We start from the raw sequence: 16,433 nt of genomic DNA, 5'->3' as shown, positions 1-16,433 counted from the left end.
ATTTAGCTTGGAAATTAAATATTTAAATTACACCTAAATATTTAGTTTACTAACTAAATATGTAACTTGCAAGTTAAGTATTTAGGTTGTAAACTAAATATTTAGCTTGTAAATTAAATATTTAGTTTGGTAATATGACATTTATAAATGTATCGTATGAAAAACATGGTGAAAATATGACTTTGAAAAAAAAAAACCTTTTTTTTTCTTATTAAAGGATAATTAAACCAAAATATTGCTGTTAATTTTTGACTGTGTAACTTTACAAATGGCGCCCCATAATTTCGAGTCCTGTGTTTTGTTCTCCCACTTGACGCCGACGTTTTCGTTTGGAAATCTCGACTTACAAAACGCGTTTCATGTTTTCTGTGAATCTGTGCTTGGTTGTCACCCCCTCTGCCACTGCCAGGCACAAACACGAGCACAGTTTTATTGAAGTGGTATAATTTTATGCAGAAAGGGCTTTTTGTGTATGATTTAAAAAAAAAAAAAAAAAAGCTGCCAGATTTAAAACGTTAAGTAAAAAGATCCCAAGTTGTTCAAAAGAAATCCAAGTACCTATTGATCCATTACCTGAAGAAACTTTGTGTCTTTGCTCCTGCAGCCTCCTGCTCTTTAATTTCACCCCCCCTGCTCTTATCGCCTGGACATCTCTCTAATCTCTCTATCTCCCCATCCTGACTGTGCCTCCCTCTGTCCACCTCACCTAATCTTCTCCTCCCCAGCCCTACGCCCCCCCCCATCTCATTATGTCCTCCTCTCTCTCTCATCCGTCGCCCCTGCAGTGCCCTAACTTTGAAACCAGACTTTTCTCCTCCTGCTTATCTTCAGTCGCTCATTTCTGTCCCTGCCTGGACCGAGTTTCATCATCTGTCTGTTTTCATGCTGCTTTAGTCTGATTGGCTTCTTTTTTTTTTTTGAAGGGTCGTATTGGATTTCTGACGTTAAGGTGTGGCATCAAAATGAGTAAACGAATCGTTAGGGTTTTTTTTAATGAATTTGCTAAGCTTAGAAGTTAAAAATAAACTCATTTACTGTGAGAAAACCACTGAAATAATTGTGCAGAATTACTGTAATTGCAGCGGCATCAGGTAATTTAGAAAGGTTAGAGCGACGGGAAAGGGGAGCAAATCTAAATCTAATTTAATTCAATTTCAATTCAGTTTGTTTCTATAGCACCAAGTCACAACAGAAGTCGTCTCAGGGCACTGAACAGAAACATTCATATATAAAAAATAATAAATTAACACTATTTATTTGAAGAGCAGACTGCTTTGAGTTTAACTCCATCACAGAACTCTCAACTTGAGCGAGCATGAAGGCGACAGTGGAAAGGAAACACTCCCTCATGAGGAAGAAACCTTTAGCAGAACCAGGCTCAGGACAAGCGGACCATCTGCTTCGACCGGCTGGGTTTGAGAGGAACAGATACACAATGGCAGGACAACAATCACAAGTTAAGATGGAAATAACATCAAATGAAAACTATTCAATTTTAGTAATTAATTTAAGGAAATGAGGTCAATTTGTCCTCTAGTAGTCTAAACCTATAGCAGCATAACAAGCCAACCCTAACTGTAGGATTAATCAAAAAGTAAAGTCTTAAAACTGGACAACGTGTCAGCCTCATGGACAGAAACTGGAAGCTGGTTCCACAAGAGAGGAGCCTGAGAACTGGAAGATCTTCCTCCCATTCTGCTTTTGGAAACTCTAGGAACCACGAGTAAGCCTGCAGTCTGAGAGCGAAGTGCTCTGTTGGGAAAATGTGGAACAAGATATCAAATATAAGATGGAGCTAGGTCGTTGAGAGCTTTGTAGGTTAGAAGTAAGATTTTGAATTCTATTCTGGATTTAACAGGGAGCCAGTGGAGAGAAGCTAAAACTGGAGAGATATGATCTCTCCCACTAACTCCAGTTAAGACTCTGGCAGCAGCATTTTGGGTAATGGATGCATGGATGAATTTGCTAAGCTTAGAAGTTTAAAATAAACTCCTTTATTGTGAGAAAACCACTGAAATAATTGTGCAGAATTACCGTAATTGCAGCGGCATCATGTAATTTAGAAAGGTTAGATTAACAGAAAATCTCAATCTAATTCCCAAACCTGTGTTCAGATTATGAACCTTTCAGGAGTGCTGAGCTGTTGGATCCTTGTAAACTGGTAGAAATGAACCATTTCAAGGAGCTTGGAGGGTAAAACTGTAGCATCTATTATGTCATCCACACTAAACTCAGCTACTGAGCAAACAATGGGTTAATTTAAAGTAACGTCAAAACAACGTTCATAAAAAAAAAAAAACGAGTTTCTGATTTTGGAAAAGTCGGAAAAAAATGTGCAAAATGACAAAACGGAAAGAAAAAGCTAAATGCGACAATTTGCACATCTCATAACTCGTACTATGTTCACAGTTGATCAAACACGGGGCATGAACTGAAAAAAATCTTCTAAGTTTTAGAAGAAAAAAATGTAATTTTGAATTTGAGGAAAGCAACAGATGCTTTGAAACTGTGAAACGTCCCCTCTTCTTTTAACAGTCAGTAAACCGAGGAGACCAGCTGATGGAGGATTTTTCCACTAAATCATTTCATTTGGTGAGAGCTCTGGACTGCAGGCAGACCAGTTCATCACCAGTACTTTTTCTCTAAAGCCATGTTGTTGTAATGGAGGCGACATTTGGTTTAGCCTTGTTTTGCTGCAGTCTTCCCTGAAAACGACGTCTTCATTGGAGCATATAACACCTGTATATACTTTTCTGCATTGATGGCTTCCAGATGTGTAAGCTGCCCATTCTCAAGGCACTAATGCACCCCCATATCATCAGCGAGGCAGGCGTTTGAACTGTATAGTATGGAGGACAGGTCGTCTGTGGTTTCCAAAAATAATTTCAAATTTTGAACCTTTGATCACAGAACAGTTTCTGCTCTCTCGCTCCACTTCAATGGGGCTTCGGTCCAGTAAAGATGCGAGCATTACTGGTGTTCACACGTGGTTGTTTTTAGTCACGATGGAGCGTAAAGTCCAAAAACATGCATGTTCAGGCGGTCTTAAAGCCGGGGCCTCTTGAAAAAGAGCTCAGCGATCTAAGCTCAGCAGCAGTTTTTGGACATCGTGGTGAACCGTGTTTACAGACGGTGATTTGTGGAAGTGTTCCTGAGCCCAGGCGATGATGCCCAGAACAGAACCAGGCTAGTTTTTAACGCCCCGAGGGCCTGAAGGTGACGAAGATCCAAAGCCTTGTCCTTTGAGCTCAGAGATTCTGGATCCTTCAAATCTTTTGAATATTTTATAAACTGTAGATGACGAGATATTCAGAGGCCTGAGTCTCTCAAACTCATTGCCAGTTAACCTAATTAGCTGCAAAATGTTTTTGCACTTGTTTTATAATTGCGTCACTAACTTCCCTTATTATTGCCGCCGTCTCAACTTTCTGAAGACGTGTTGCTGCCATGAAATTGAAAAGTCCTTTTAAAAATGGTACAAAGCCTTTCTTTAAACATTTCATAATGTTTACTATGTTCCATCATGAAGGATAAAATACGGGTTTATGAGATTTTCAAATCATCGCACCTCTTCTTTATTTACATTTTGCACAACGTCCCCAGATGTTTTGGCATTGGGATTGTAGTTATAGTAACCTATACCATCTGCCTTTATTTAAAACCTAGGTGAACTATTATTTGTGAAGTGGTAATGAAAATATATGTCTTAACATTTAACTAAGTGAAAGCATCCAGCTGCATTAAAAGAAAGGTCTGCTGCTTTCATGGTTTGGGACCTCGGCCTCACCGACCCTGACTGTTCATTAAAGCTTTACCTGAAATCAATAGGAGCGTTTAAACAAATAATTGAATCAGCATGTTTATTGATTCATATGCATCAAGTCAAAATAAAATCTTAGTGATGGAGGTTTTATTGGATTGCTTGATGTGGGACTGGGTGTTGTTTTAATTTGGGTTAATTAATACTCTATATAAGTTTGAGATGTTTTCCATCAGAAATCAACTGGTATCAAGAGTTTCAAGTGGAGGTCGTCTCAAAAATGCATTGCACCTGCAAATCAAAATGTTTGCGTGTCAACCGTGATGATGTTGTTGAGCACTGCTTAGGGAGCGACCGCAATATTCTGTATAGTCCCCGCTCCTGTTGAACGTGAAGGCAAAGCGATAATGTTTTTGCTTGTGGCTTCGTTCGTTTGTCCGTACTGTCTGCAAAATATCTCATCAACAACTGAAAGAGCTTTAATTATAACGTGCAGAAACGTGCTCATTTTGACGCACGTCAACCTAACTGGAGATATCCACTGCAGCCGACAGAAGAATGGCTGTAACGCAGACAGTTTTAGAGATTTTGAGCTAACATTTGGTGTGGTAGTAGCTGAGAGTCATTACCGACATGTCCTCCAAGCTGTCAGGGATCAAACGTGACATCGCGTGAGATTGCACATAGTTTTATTTCAAATAGAAGACGAGTCTAAACGTTCTGGAATAAAACGTGGCAGATCCTCAGGAAATGCTATCCTTTTTAGATTATGTTAAAACTTATTTGGCCAATACCGATATTTTTAATATGCGTTCCTTTGTCAGAACATGGTCTTCTTTCTTATTTAAGTTTATTTGCTACAAAAATTGTGTAACAGCTGTAAGAGCTGGTGACAAATATTCAGTAACCGCCATATGCATAGCACTTAAATGAAAAGTGTTAAATGTTATTTATTAGCATTAGTCACCTGCGATGCTGTCTCACTTGTGGAGGTTGTTCCAGGTTCCTATAGCTGCAGTGAGGGATCCTCTGCTCTCCTGTGCATGAAGGACAGACTTTTTAAGTTCAAAGTTTTTGTCGATCCATTGTGCTGTAAGACTAATCAAGCTAACGGGGCTAACACGACGTCCAAATGTCTGTAGTAAAACTCACCCAAGTGCTATCGGCTGTTAGCTTCGCAATGACGTCGGAAATGACGGCTTGTAACTCGGGTAAGGCTACGTTTGAGAAATATCTCTGACTGGGGACGATGTAGCGAGGCTCAACGTAGTCCATAAATTTTCAGAATCTGACATCCTCAACAAAAAAAAAAAAAAACATCCACATCGCCGACATTTTGACTTCTTCCTCTCCACCCTGATCAGATCAGGTAGGCGCGTGTGACATCATCACGTGCTGGTGCTGCAGGCGTCCCTGTCACTGGGTTGTCATACAAAAACAGCGTCTTTTATATCGGTGAGTTATTTTGATGGAGCGTCCGATATTGAACTTTAACGCTAACATCGTCCGATACATGCCGATAATGTCGTGCATCCCTAATCCTTTTATTTACAGGTTTAAATTATCACCTCCAAATGATTCTTCACTTCAGTCTCCTGCATGTTTTTCATGTGAACAGAACAGGATCACCTCCTCCTCTGTCCCTTACAGATCTTCCACTACACCGGCGGCGAGGCCTACGTCGACAACAAGGGCCCCTTCAGGGACCGGGTGGAGTTTGTGGGCAACCCGAGTCGCCGCGACGGCTCCATCCTGATCAAGAACCTGGACTTCAGCGACAACGGCACCTTCACCTGCGACGCCAAGAACCCCCCGGACATTGTGGGGCGTCCCTCCAGCGTCCGCCTGCTGGTGTTTGAGAAATGTGAGGGGTGGGGGTTCTTCACTCCAGTCTAATCCCTCCTGCTCTAATCCGTTATGTTTTATTGTCTATCAGATTACAAACGTTCTGGTTTTACTTTCTTCGTAGCATTCAAGCCACATTTTTCATTTAAGGTCTTTTTATTTTGCTTTTGCACCCCCCCACCCCCACTTTCCTCCACCCACAGTGCCCATCCAGGCAGGTGTGATCACGGGAGCGATCATCGGTGTGGTGCTGGGCCTGCTGGTGCTGATCGTGGTCATCTACTACCTGATGAGATTCCTGGTGGCCCGCCGTGTCTTCAGCCTGAACGTCAGGTCAGTGCCCAGCCTGGGGGGTCTCTGTCAGGGGCTGGAGCTGAAGCCGGAGCCCATTCCTGGCACCGACACCTGCGTGGCCAAGCTGACGTAGATTTATCTCCCATCAGTTGGGTTTAGATTTGAACTTGAAAGAGACGACGATTCTCTCATTTGAGTTTAGGCTTTTTCAGAAATAAAAGTGTTGACGTAACGGCTGCTCGGTGGATAATCTGGTGGATCCATCATCACGCTCTCGTACTTTTTCTAATCTGAACACATCTGGCCCCTTGGGGCGGTGTTTGAGACAGACCAGTAGATTAAGGTGATGCTCTCTTTATGATAGCTAGCAGGCAGTGCTGCCCTGTGACCACTGGAGGGAGAGATGGATTCGACATCCTGACGTTGTCTTTCTTTTGTCCCCTTCAGCAAACATGGCAAGAAAAAGAAAGAGGGATCACAGCAGAGACAGGCAAGTTCCTTCCTCTTCTCCTCTTAACCCTCCTCCCTCCCTCACTCCTTCCATCCTCCTCCCCCTTTCCAACCAGTCAACAACAAATGCAACAGATACATTTTCTGTCATCAAGACATTTCAAAGTACGACGACGTCCCTTCAGGAGAGATTACAGTAAAACATTCATCGACTGTCCGGAGGATTTGGGACCGAGAACCCTCATGTCTCTTCGGAAACAGCTTCACAGTGTTACACATCTAACATGACAGCGCACAACATCACAGCTTCATAATCGCATTCCCCCCAATGCCAGTTGAGGCGGCTCCAACGTGCCCTCAGACTCGGCCCCGACTCCTCCTTCCAACAACATATCAACAACAAAATAACATGCCATTTAAACGTAGCCCCCTCCAGCTCTAATGACAGTGTTCAAGCTGTTCAGAATCGTCGTGCTTGTCTCAGCGTTGCTTTAAAGCCGTCCCACCTCTCCATCCTCTTTCATTCCCCTTTGTGTAAGGGGGGGGGGGGGGCAAACATTGCAGTTCCAGTAAACAGCCGAGGGGCAAAAGCAAATCAAAGCTGTGAAGTGGCCGAGGTGGGGTTACGGGCACTAATGCCACCGCTGCAGCCTGAACGAGGCTGTGATTTGCTCACAGAGGGGACGCACACTGGAGCTGCTGATTTTGCTCACTGGGAGTCGAATAAAAATCTCTGGGCCTATTATGGTTCGGGCTGTTATCAGTGCTTTTTTGCGCCGCTGCGCGCCGGCGATTTAGAATTTTTGTCCCTTTCTGCTCCTCATGGGAGCGCGATCGCCTCAAGAGGTGGATTAATCATACGTTTTATTTATTTATTTTTTTTAGCTTGTATGCTTTTTGTGAAAACAAGCCACCAGGGCAAGTTGTGTTTGATCACTCGGTGGTGATGTGTGGGCTGCAGGGTTGTATTGTAATCGAATGGAAGCCTCATGACGAGAGGAAAAAAGGGACAGAAGGGGGAGGAAGTTTGGGGATTTGAGTCCAAGGTGTTTCTCTCAATTAAAACTAAAGCTTTGAAATGATATCTGAGACGAGGAATCAAAGGTGATGATGTGACAGTTTGTCTTTTAGCTGCAGGTAGGCCGAGGCATGCGGTATGGCAAGCTGTTGTATTATATAATCAAAGCACTCATTATTTTAATTACATATGTTTAGATGTCGGTGATAGCGTTCGTACTTATTATAAATTAAATAAAAGATATTCAGAATAACATTCCCACAAAATTTTTATATTACACAAAAGTTTTAAGGAGTACTTCAGATTTTTTTTGAAGAAAAGGTGAAAAGAACATTTTACCTGTCATGTACAGCTCTTTGAACAGCCTCTGTCTGAAGAAAGAGTTTATTTCTGACTGACTGATGAGCTAATCTAAGAAGAGCCTAAATTAAAGTGGATTTCTGCTATTTTAAAATAATGCCAATCTCCAAAACTTCATTCTAGTTCACGGGAATTTTATTTTATAATCCATTTATATACATATCGATGTATTTTGCAATACAGTAGTCCCTCTTTTTTCGCTGTGGTACCCTGAAGCCGTGCGATAAGTGAAAAACTGCCAAGTAGGAATAGTAGTACAAGTAGTAAGTAGTAGTTTATTTTAGCATACATATATACGTGTGTGTGTGTGTGTGTGTATAGGACTGATCCTTGCAATATTCTAAACAATGTTTCTAAACTCTAAACGCTCTAAAAGAGCACAGAATGTCATGATTTCAGCTCCCTGCCTCCTCTGCTCTCAGCCACCTGCAAGTGCTCTTGGCCACGCCCACTTCTCCGCTCTGCTCAGAGAACAGCTGATCAGCTGCAGCCGGAAGTGTGTCTTGCAGTGTGGACTGCACAAATGTGCAGGAGGTGCTAAATTTTTTTAAATAATTCATTTTAAATAAAATTCCATGCCGATCGCGCGGCTCATCCATCAATCAGCCAATTGTGTGTCATGTCCAATCTTATTTTGAAAAACCGCGATAGAGCGAGTCCGCGATAAACGAACCGCGAAGTAGCGAGGGACTACTGTACATGAGTAAAGTTACTCATTTCAAACTATGAAATCCAACACAATTTTTTTAAAATCCTAATCTACAGTGGTGTTTAAATGTTTGTGAACACTTTAGAATTTTCTATATTTCTGCAAAAATATGAACTAAAACATCATCAGACTTTCACAAAGTCCTAAAAGTAGATTAAGAGAACCCAGTTAAACAAATGAGACAACAATATTATACTTGGTCATTTATTTATTGAGGAAAATGACCCAATATTACATATTTGTGAATGGCAAAAGTGTGTAATATTGGATCATTTTCCCCCGTTTACATGAGAATCACAAAGATTACAAAAGTAATTACATTTATTGAAATAAATGGAAGGAAAAAAGGCGTTAATGGTCTTAGAAACATATTAAGCTCTATATATTATTCAGTTTTATGTTCATCCAACAGTCCCATGGCCTTGATCCCCACATCTGGTTTGGATGATGAGGAAAATGTGCATTTATCACAACTGACCTCATTATTGTAAAATTAATCAAGATGACTGCATGTTTTTTTCTAATATTGTGCAGAGTTAGTATCTAAAACGTCCATTATTTAAAGAACAAATATAATTCTGGACAGGGGACGTGTTTACTTAATGAATGCCTTATTTATATGTGTGCTCTGCCTGAGTATTATATGACACATTGGCTTGCCATAAAGCGCGTGCCTTCCTGCAGCAGTGGTTTGAACTGAGGGTCCAACTCCTTCCTCCTGCCTTAAACAGGTTCACTCATCTCCCCGGAGCACCTCTTTCTCGCCCTGTCTTCTTCTCTCCTTTCTACTGTCGTGTGATTGTCAGGTTTTTCTTGAGCTGCTCTCAAGTGCCTGCAGCGTGTGACAGCGCATATATGAATAAATAACTCGCCGCCAAGAGGACACTGGGATATTTGACAACGCTGTCATTTACAGTTACTATCCTGCAAGTCTCTGCTCGAATGACAAATATAGAGCAAAAGCAGATATTCTAGCTGAGCCCTCACTGCTTTATAGTTTATTTTATTTATTTATTTATGTTCCCCCTCTGAGCTTCATTCCTTTCTTGTAGCTGCTACACACACACACACACACACACACACACACACACACAGAGAGAGAGAGAGGACCCTTTTGGATTTCACGGTATGCTTATAAGTGGTTGTTTGATCAAATAGCTCTTATTAGGAGGCACTGCTGACTCTTTTTAATTATCGGGGGTGTTGTTTTAAATCAGCCCGGCCGTCTTTGTCTCAGCTCGCACTACAAATCTCCGAAAGGCTGTGGGTGAGGAAGTGAAAGAGGGCGAGTGAAGCCCTGTGGTGTTTGCTATACTCCCCATTAGGTGGAGTTGTGGAAAAAGATTTCACCCCTGCAGCCTCGCATAAAAAAAAAAAAGTTCACTGGAATGAGACCCCCCCCCCCCCCACACACACATGCACTGTACTGGAATGATAATTGAGTGCACTTGGTATCGATCTGAGCTCTCTCTCACACACGCTACCCACAAATTCTTCTCCCCCTCCCTCCGACTGCCTCCCACTTCAGTTTACTCCCACCCGCACTCTCTTTCACTGATTCAGATTCCTTTTCATCCTGTCTCCCCCCTCCTCCTCCTCCTCCTGCCTCTCCATCCCTTTGGCTTCCTTGCTGACCATGGGAAGCATCCATCTATCTGTAGGCTAATCGATTATTATCGATACCATCATTGATATTGCAAAGTATCGAACCGGTGCGATGGGATCAATACTTTAATTTTTCTCTCTTTCACTTTCAGTAGTTGGTCCCACGCCAGGTGTTCTATTCTAATGAAAACAAAACTCAAGCTGGATGTAAACTCTGAAACATTCATGTGAATCAACTTGTTTTTGTAAATTCAGTAATATTTGTGTGAATGCTGATTCAGCGATTTTGAAGGTTTTTGCTTCGTCTTGATAACATTTTTCTCTTTTTCTTCCGTCTAGCCTTTTTCCTTTTCTAGTTAGCGTTTAGCTACTTTTAGCTTTTGGCTCGCATTTCTGCTTTTTTTTTGCTAATAGTCTGCTATTGTGCTACTTCTAGCTTTTGGCTAGTATTTTGTTCCTTTTAGCTGACATTTTAGTCCATTAAGGTTTTAGCTTCTGTTTTGCTTTTTTACGGTTTAGCTAGTGTTTTACTACTATTACCTAGCACTTTGCTGTTTTATGAAATTGTTTTAAAGCATTATGTAATCTTTAGATTTATTATTTTTAGCTTCTAGCTAGTTCTTTGTCAACTATTTTCAGCTTCATTTAGCTTTTAGCTAGCATTTTGTTACTTTAACTAGCATTTTGCCCCGTTTAGCTTGTATTCTGCTTGTTTTACCTTAACTTTATCACATTTCACTAATCTTTCAGCTTTCAGCATTCACACCACACAATTTTTTTTTAGCTTATTATTATCATTATTATTATTATTATTATTATTGACTTAGCTTAAATTCATCCCTTGGGTGTCAGTAATTTAACAGTCGTGTTTACATTTAGTGGACTGATGATGAAACACGACACACGGCTCGTCCCTACATGAAACTGTATCAGCTGCTTTTACAGAGGAAGGTATCGGATCGGGCTGATATCGGCGGTACTGACCCAGTGTTTATTTGGGATTGGATCGATACGACGTTTTGCTGTGTTGCACAGCACCACTAATCACCACCCCTTCCCAGTACCACTCTGACTCCCCCCTCAGTTCCCTCCATCATCTTCTCCAGCTTCCCTCTCTAGGTCCTCGGGGTTCTGATCAGCTTTTGGTTCCGGACAGAAAATCACTACCTCTCACTCCTCATCTACCTCTCAATCTCCCCGCCCCACCTCACCTGTCACCTCTTCAGTATGCAGCAGGGGGTGCAGACACTTGCTTACCGACTACCTTCCTGACAGCCGTCCCCCATCACCCCCCACTGTACTCTTTGAAGTGCGTGCAGCTCCTGTAACCAAGGTGGCTCTGCAGTCTGAGGAGCAGATTTGGGTTCACATTTACGAGGCAGCTCTGTCGTTGTTTCTGCGAGGAGCACAGTTAAGCCCATCGTGGGATGCATAATGGTAAACAATGCAGTGATGTATGAGAAAGTGTAAGTATAATCGAAGATAACGACACCGGATGGCCCGCGCAGCCTCCCCACTGAGCTGGCTGCGTCCGTGCGCAGGGTTGGATAATTAAAAATGATAAATTTGGTAATGCGATCAGTGGGGTATTATTAGTGGGAGCTGCAGTGGGTGGAAACAGCCTCAAGTGGGCTTTCTACTGTTGACTAAGCTGATGTATTAGAGACAAATTATTCCAGTCTCCCTGCCTTCGATCCCGTGCTGCTCACCCTGTCTGTTCCGTGCAGCACTACGACAGCGCTGGCCTCTGGTTCATCCAGCGGAAAAGCATTAAAAAAAGCGCTACATTGTAAAATCATTGCAAACGTGTGAAGTTTCATTAAGCTCCATTAGAGCATTATTGTGCACTTGTGATACTTTTCAATAGGTTAGCTAGCAGGTTAATGCACTGGAATACAGCTATTGTGAGGTTAAGTGTAGCCTTGACCTTATCTCCTCTTAGTTCAGTCCATCCTGATGGATTTGTTGTGCTCAAACGACACCGCACTTGAGTTTTCTACCTTCTGCTCCTTCTCTTTATAGATTTTTTTTTTTTTTCCCCATTTCCAGCAGATAATTTTAGACGTCGCTTCTTATATCGCACAGACAATTTACAGAATGAGTGGGAGTGAGTGGCGGCGTGACACAAGTTTAGGTTAAATAAATATTTAAAGCCAACACCGCTGGCTTTTTGGAGAGGAAAGGAAAATCGATGCCAAGCTGGGTAAGCAATCCTCAAAGGTACAGCAACAAATCACAAGAAATTAATTTTATTCCCCGCACGCTGTACACATTTTACCCAACTTTAAATTAAACGTGACCAGACAATCAGCGGATTTACATGCACATTAGGTTTTGTGTCTTATCTGAGTTTTGATCGTATTTCAGATATGATGCTCGACACTTTTCATGGCCTTTTATACCATAAAAAATCCTTTTTCTTATCATTTGTGCACCGTTGTTTAATAATTTCCAATTATCTCAGTTACTGTGTCCTTTACTAGCAGAAAACCTTCATGAACCTGTTTGCATTCAACAGTATCAAAGTCTCATGCGAAGGTAATCCTCATTTCTCGTGCAGGTCTGGTTTAATCCAGATGCATCCTGCTCCAGGTTTCTGAGAGAAGAGTGGGATTTTAAAATGTGCAAAGCAAAATCAATACACTCCAAAAATCCAATCATCTGTTTGTACAAGAGAAAATGCATTTCCTGCAAAAATGCAGTATGAATGCTTGTTGATGAAGAACTTGCTGAAAAACAGCTGAAATGAGCTAAAAACATGCTGAAGCTGAAATGGAAGAACAAGTATTAGTGAGCAGAAAAAGCAGAAAGAACACATATTTGCTGAATTGGGTTTGAATAAGCAGAAATGAGCTAAAAAAAATAATAAGAAAGTATGGTAGCTAAAAAGCTGAATTAGCACAAAAAAACTTGCTGAAAATGCAGAAAGAAGCTTAAACTACCAGAAAGAATTGAAACGAGCTGAAATGATGTACAAAAAAAAAAAAGTGGAATTAGCTGAAAAAAGCAGACTTTAGCACAAAACAGCTAAATAGTAGCTGAAACTAGAAGAAAAAAGCTGAAGGGGCATAACTAGCTGAAATTAGCATAAAGAAGTTAATTACATGTAGGCTGAATGTAGCAGAAATTACCACAAAATCTTGAATTTATCAGAAAACAGCTCTACTTATCTAAAAATACTAAAATGGTAGCTGAAAAGGTAGAACAAGCTTAAATTAGCAGAAGCAAGTGGACAGAGCACTTGTTTGCCCAATTAGGCTGAAATAAGCAGAAATCAGCACAAAAAAAGGGAAATTATCTATATAAAAAAAAGCTGAAATAGCAACAACAACAAAAAACAGCTGAAAAGTAGCTAAAAGAGCAGAAAGAAGCTTCAAGAAGAAGAAAGTGGAGAGAGCACATTGCTTTGCTGAATTAGGCTGGAATTAGTTGAAATGAGTGTCATTACTGTGGAATTAGCTGAAAAGGCTAAACAGCATTAAACAGCTTTAAAGTAGCTGAAATATTAGAAAAAAACTGAAATGCAGAAATAAGCTGAAAGGAGCAAAACAAGCTGAAATTGGCAGATAAATGTTAGAAGAAGCAAAAAATGTTGTAGTTAGCAGAACGAATCTGAAAGGAGTACAAAACAGCTGAAATTAGCTGAAAATAGCTGAAAAAAATTCTAAAAAGTCAATGATGTGACAGTTTGTCTTTTAGCTACAGGTAGTTCAAATTTGCACAAGGAAGCTGAAAGAAGCTGAAGCAGAACAAAATGTGAAAGGTGCGGTAAAAGGTAAACAGATCTAAAGATTTAAAGGATGTAAAATGAGCTCAATTCATTTTCTACGAGAGAAAAAAAGTGTCAGAAAAGGCTAAATACTTCAAAAAGCTAAAGTTGCATCAACACCAAAAGTCACAGCAGGATTGTCCTGAAAGAGCTGAACATTTTGATTTATGATTTGTTGAAGTAGCAGAAAAACTGTGGAACGAGAAAGATGACAAACGAATGAAAGAAATGGATCACAACAGAGTGAATGCTTCATAAACATTCACGCAATAATTTGTACACTGGGATTATAAGAAATATCAAATATAGGAGTTATTTATACACAAACATGAACCGGTATCTCACATTTCACGTAAACTCTGTCTGAAATATGATCAAAGTCTGGTTAAAACCTAAAAATATAAGAAAAAACACTCATTGTGAATATTATAAGTAAAACATTCAGTTCGTTACTTCTAGTTTTTCATATTCGGATTCATTGATTTGCAGGAATAAAACACGTCTTGGATTTAAAACACGAATGTTACGCTGTCGTGCTCCTCTCAGACGTATTTCCAAGACTTTCGTTGCTTCAGTTTATTAGGTATCAAATCCAAACAGAAACATTGTGAGATACTGCGTCAACAACAGACCAACTAATTCACCTAAAGTTGTAAAGATGTTCCTGAACACTGGAGACTTTCTCATTCAGTCGGAGGAAACCACTCAAACCAGCAGATGATTGGTTAAAACATCTGTCAGTGTTTATTTCGGGCCACGTTCAGCCAGTCAGATCAACAATGTCGATGTAATAAATTGAAGTTTTTGTTGAGGTCATTCGGGTGAGAAACAAGGACTGAAAACCCTGTTTTTGTTTTTTATTTAAAAGGAGGCCAAAGCAGAAGGTTGTTGCACTCAAAACCTACAAAACGTTGCTTGATTTAAAAAAATAATCTGCAAAACTTATTACATTTTATCAGAGGAATCTGCAAGGTCATTTTTATACAACCCCAAATCCAAAACAAGTAAGACATTGTGCTAAATGAATATAAAAACTGTATGAGACTTGCAAATCAATGCATTCTAATATTTTCTCACAATATCATAAACATATCACAGTTTTAAACAAATTTTTTACGAGTTTTAGAAAAAACTAACATAATTTAGATTTTTGTGTCAACAAAACATCTGAAAAAATGTAATGGGGCAGCAAAAGGTTGTAAAATTAGGTGGTACATTTAAAAAAAAAACAGCTGGAGGACCATTTTGCATCAAATTAGCTTAAATGGTTTATACATTTCAAAATAGTGTGTCTCAACAGAAAGTTAGAAAAATGAATATCCCATCAACGACAGTTTATAATATTACCAGAATATTTCAAGTATCTGGAGAAATCTCTGACTAAAAGGACAAAACTGAAAGTCAATAATGGAGGTCTGTGATCTTTAGACCCTCTGGTGTCTCTACAATACAAACAGTTCTGGTTCTGTTCTGGTCATCACTGCACGGGCTCAGGAACACTTCCACAAATCAGTGTCTGGAAACACAGTTCACCGTGACGTCCACCAATACATGTTAAAGCTCTATCATGCAAAAAAAAAAAAAAAAAGCAATAAGTGAACATTTTCACAAAGGCTCTTGTCTTCTCTGAGCCAAAGTTCATTTGGACGGACGCAAAGTGGAAAACTATTCTAAAAATTTCATTTTTGCTAAAAACCATTTATTAAAGTGAAGAGGGACCATCCTACCCATTACAAAGTTCAAAAGCCTGCCTCTCTGTTGGTATGTGGGTGCATAAGTGCTCTCTTGCATGAGCAGCTTACATATTTCTAAAGGCGCTTTCAGTGCAAAAAAAGTATTAAGTTTTAGGACATTTTATACCATTACAGTAGTCCCTCGCTACTTTGCGGTTCGTTTGTCGCGGACTCGCTCTATCGCGGTTTTTCAAAATAAGATTGGACATGACACGCAATTAATTGGCTGATTAATGGATGAGCTGCACGATCGGCATGGAGTTTTTATTTAAAATGAATTGTTTAAAATTATTTAGCACCTCCTGCACCTTTGTGCAGCCCATACTGCAAGATAAACTTCCTGCTGCAGCTGATCAGCTGTTCACCGTGCAGAGCAGAGAAGTGGGCGTGGCTAAGAGCAGAGGAGGCAGGGAACTGAAATCATGACATTCTGTGCTCTTTTAGAGCGTTTAGAGTTTAGAAACATTGTTTAGAATATTGCAAGATATATATATATATATATATTAAAATAAACTACTACTTACTACTTGTACTACTATTTCTACTTTGCGGTTTTTCACTTATCGCGGGTTTCAGGGTACAGATCACCCACGATAAACGAGGGACTACTGTACAACAAATTTCCCATCAAAGAAGTTGAATCCTACATCAGACAAGAATGGGACAACATTCCCCTAAAAGCTTCTTAACATCTGATCTTCTCAGTTCTTAAATGTTTATAGACGGTTGTTACAAGAAGCAGGGCTGCTTCATAAAGTAAACATTTTGTTCCAACTCGAGATGTGTTGGTCCCTTAATATTCAAAATAATCTTATAAAAATACAATTCCTTAGCTTTCAACATTTTTCATTTAAGAGATTTGTCAGCCTTTGTATTCTTTATACATACAT

The 16,433-nt window shown here is 40.1% G+C and overlaps 1 protein-coding gene across 1 annotated transcript in view; it reads left to right on the top strand.

Moving 5' to 3' along the window:
- The window catches only part of mpz (myelin protein zero), a 19,837-nt gene that overhangs the window by 2,617 nt on the left and 787 nt on the right, over positions 1–16,433 (top strand). The window contains exons 3-5 of the mRNA XM_037681909.1: positions 5,411–5,624; positions 5,809–5,938; positions 6,347–6,389. Coding sequence (XP_037537837.1) covers positions 5,411–5,624; positions 5,809–5,938; positions 6,347–6,389 — 387 coding nt within the window. The remainder of the gene's footprint in view (positions 1–5,410; positions 5,625–5,808; positions 5,939–6,346; positions 6,390–16,433) is intronic.

Source organism: Nematolebias whitei, chromosome 9, assembly GCF_014905685.2.
Source record: "Nematolebias whitei isolate Nwh7 chromosome 9, NemWhi1, whole genome shotgun sequence".
In the NCBI taxonomy this organism is placed as follows: domain Eukaryota; kingdom Metazoa; phylum Chordata; class Actinopteri; order Cyprinodontiformes; family Rivulidae; genus Nematolebias; species Nematolebias whitei.
Note: the sequence above shows the minus strand (reverse complement) of the source record. Positions and strands in the feature narration are given on the sequence as shown.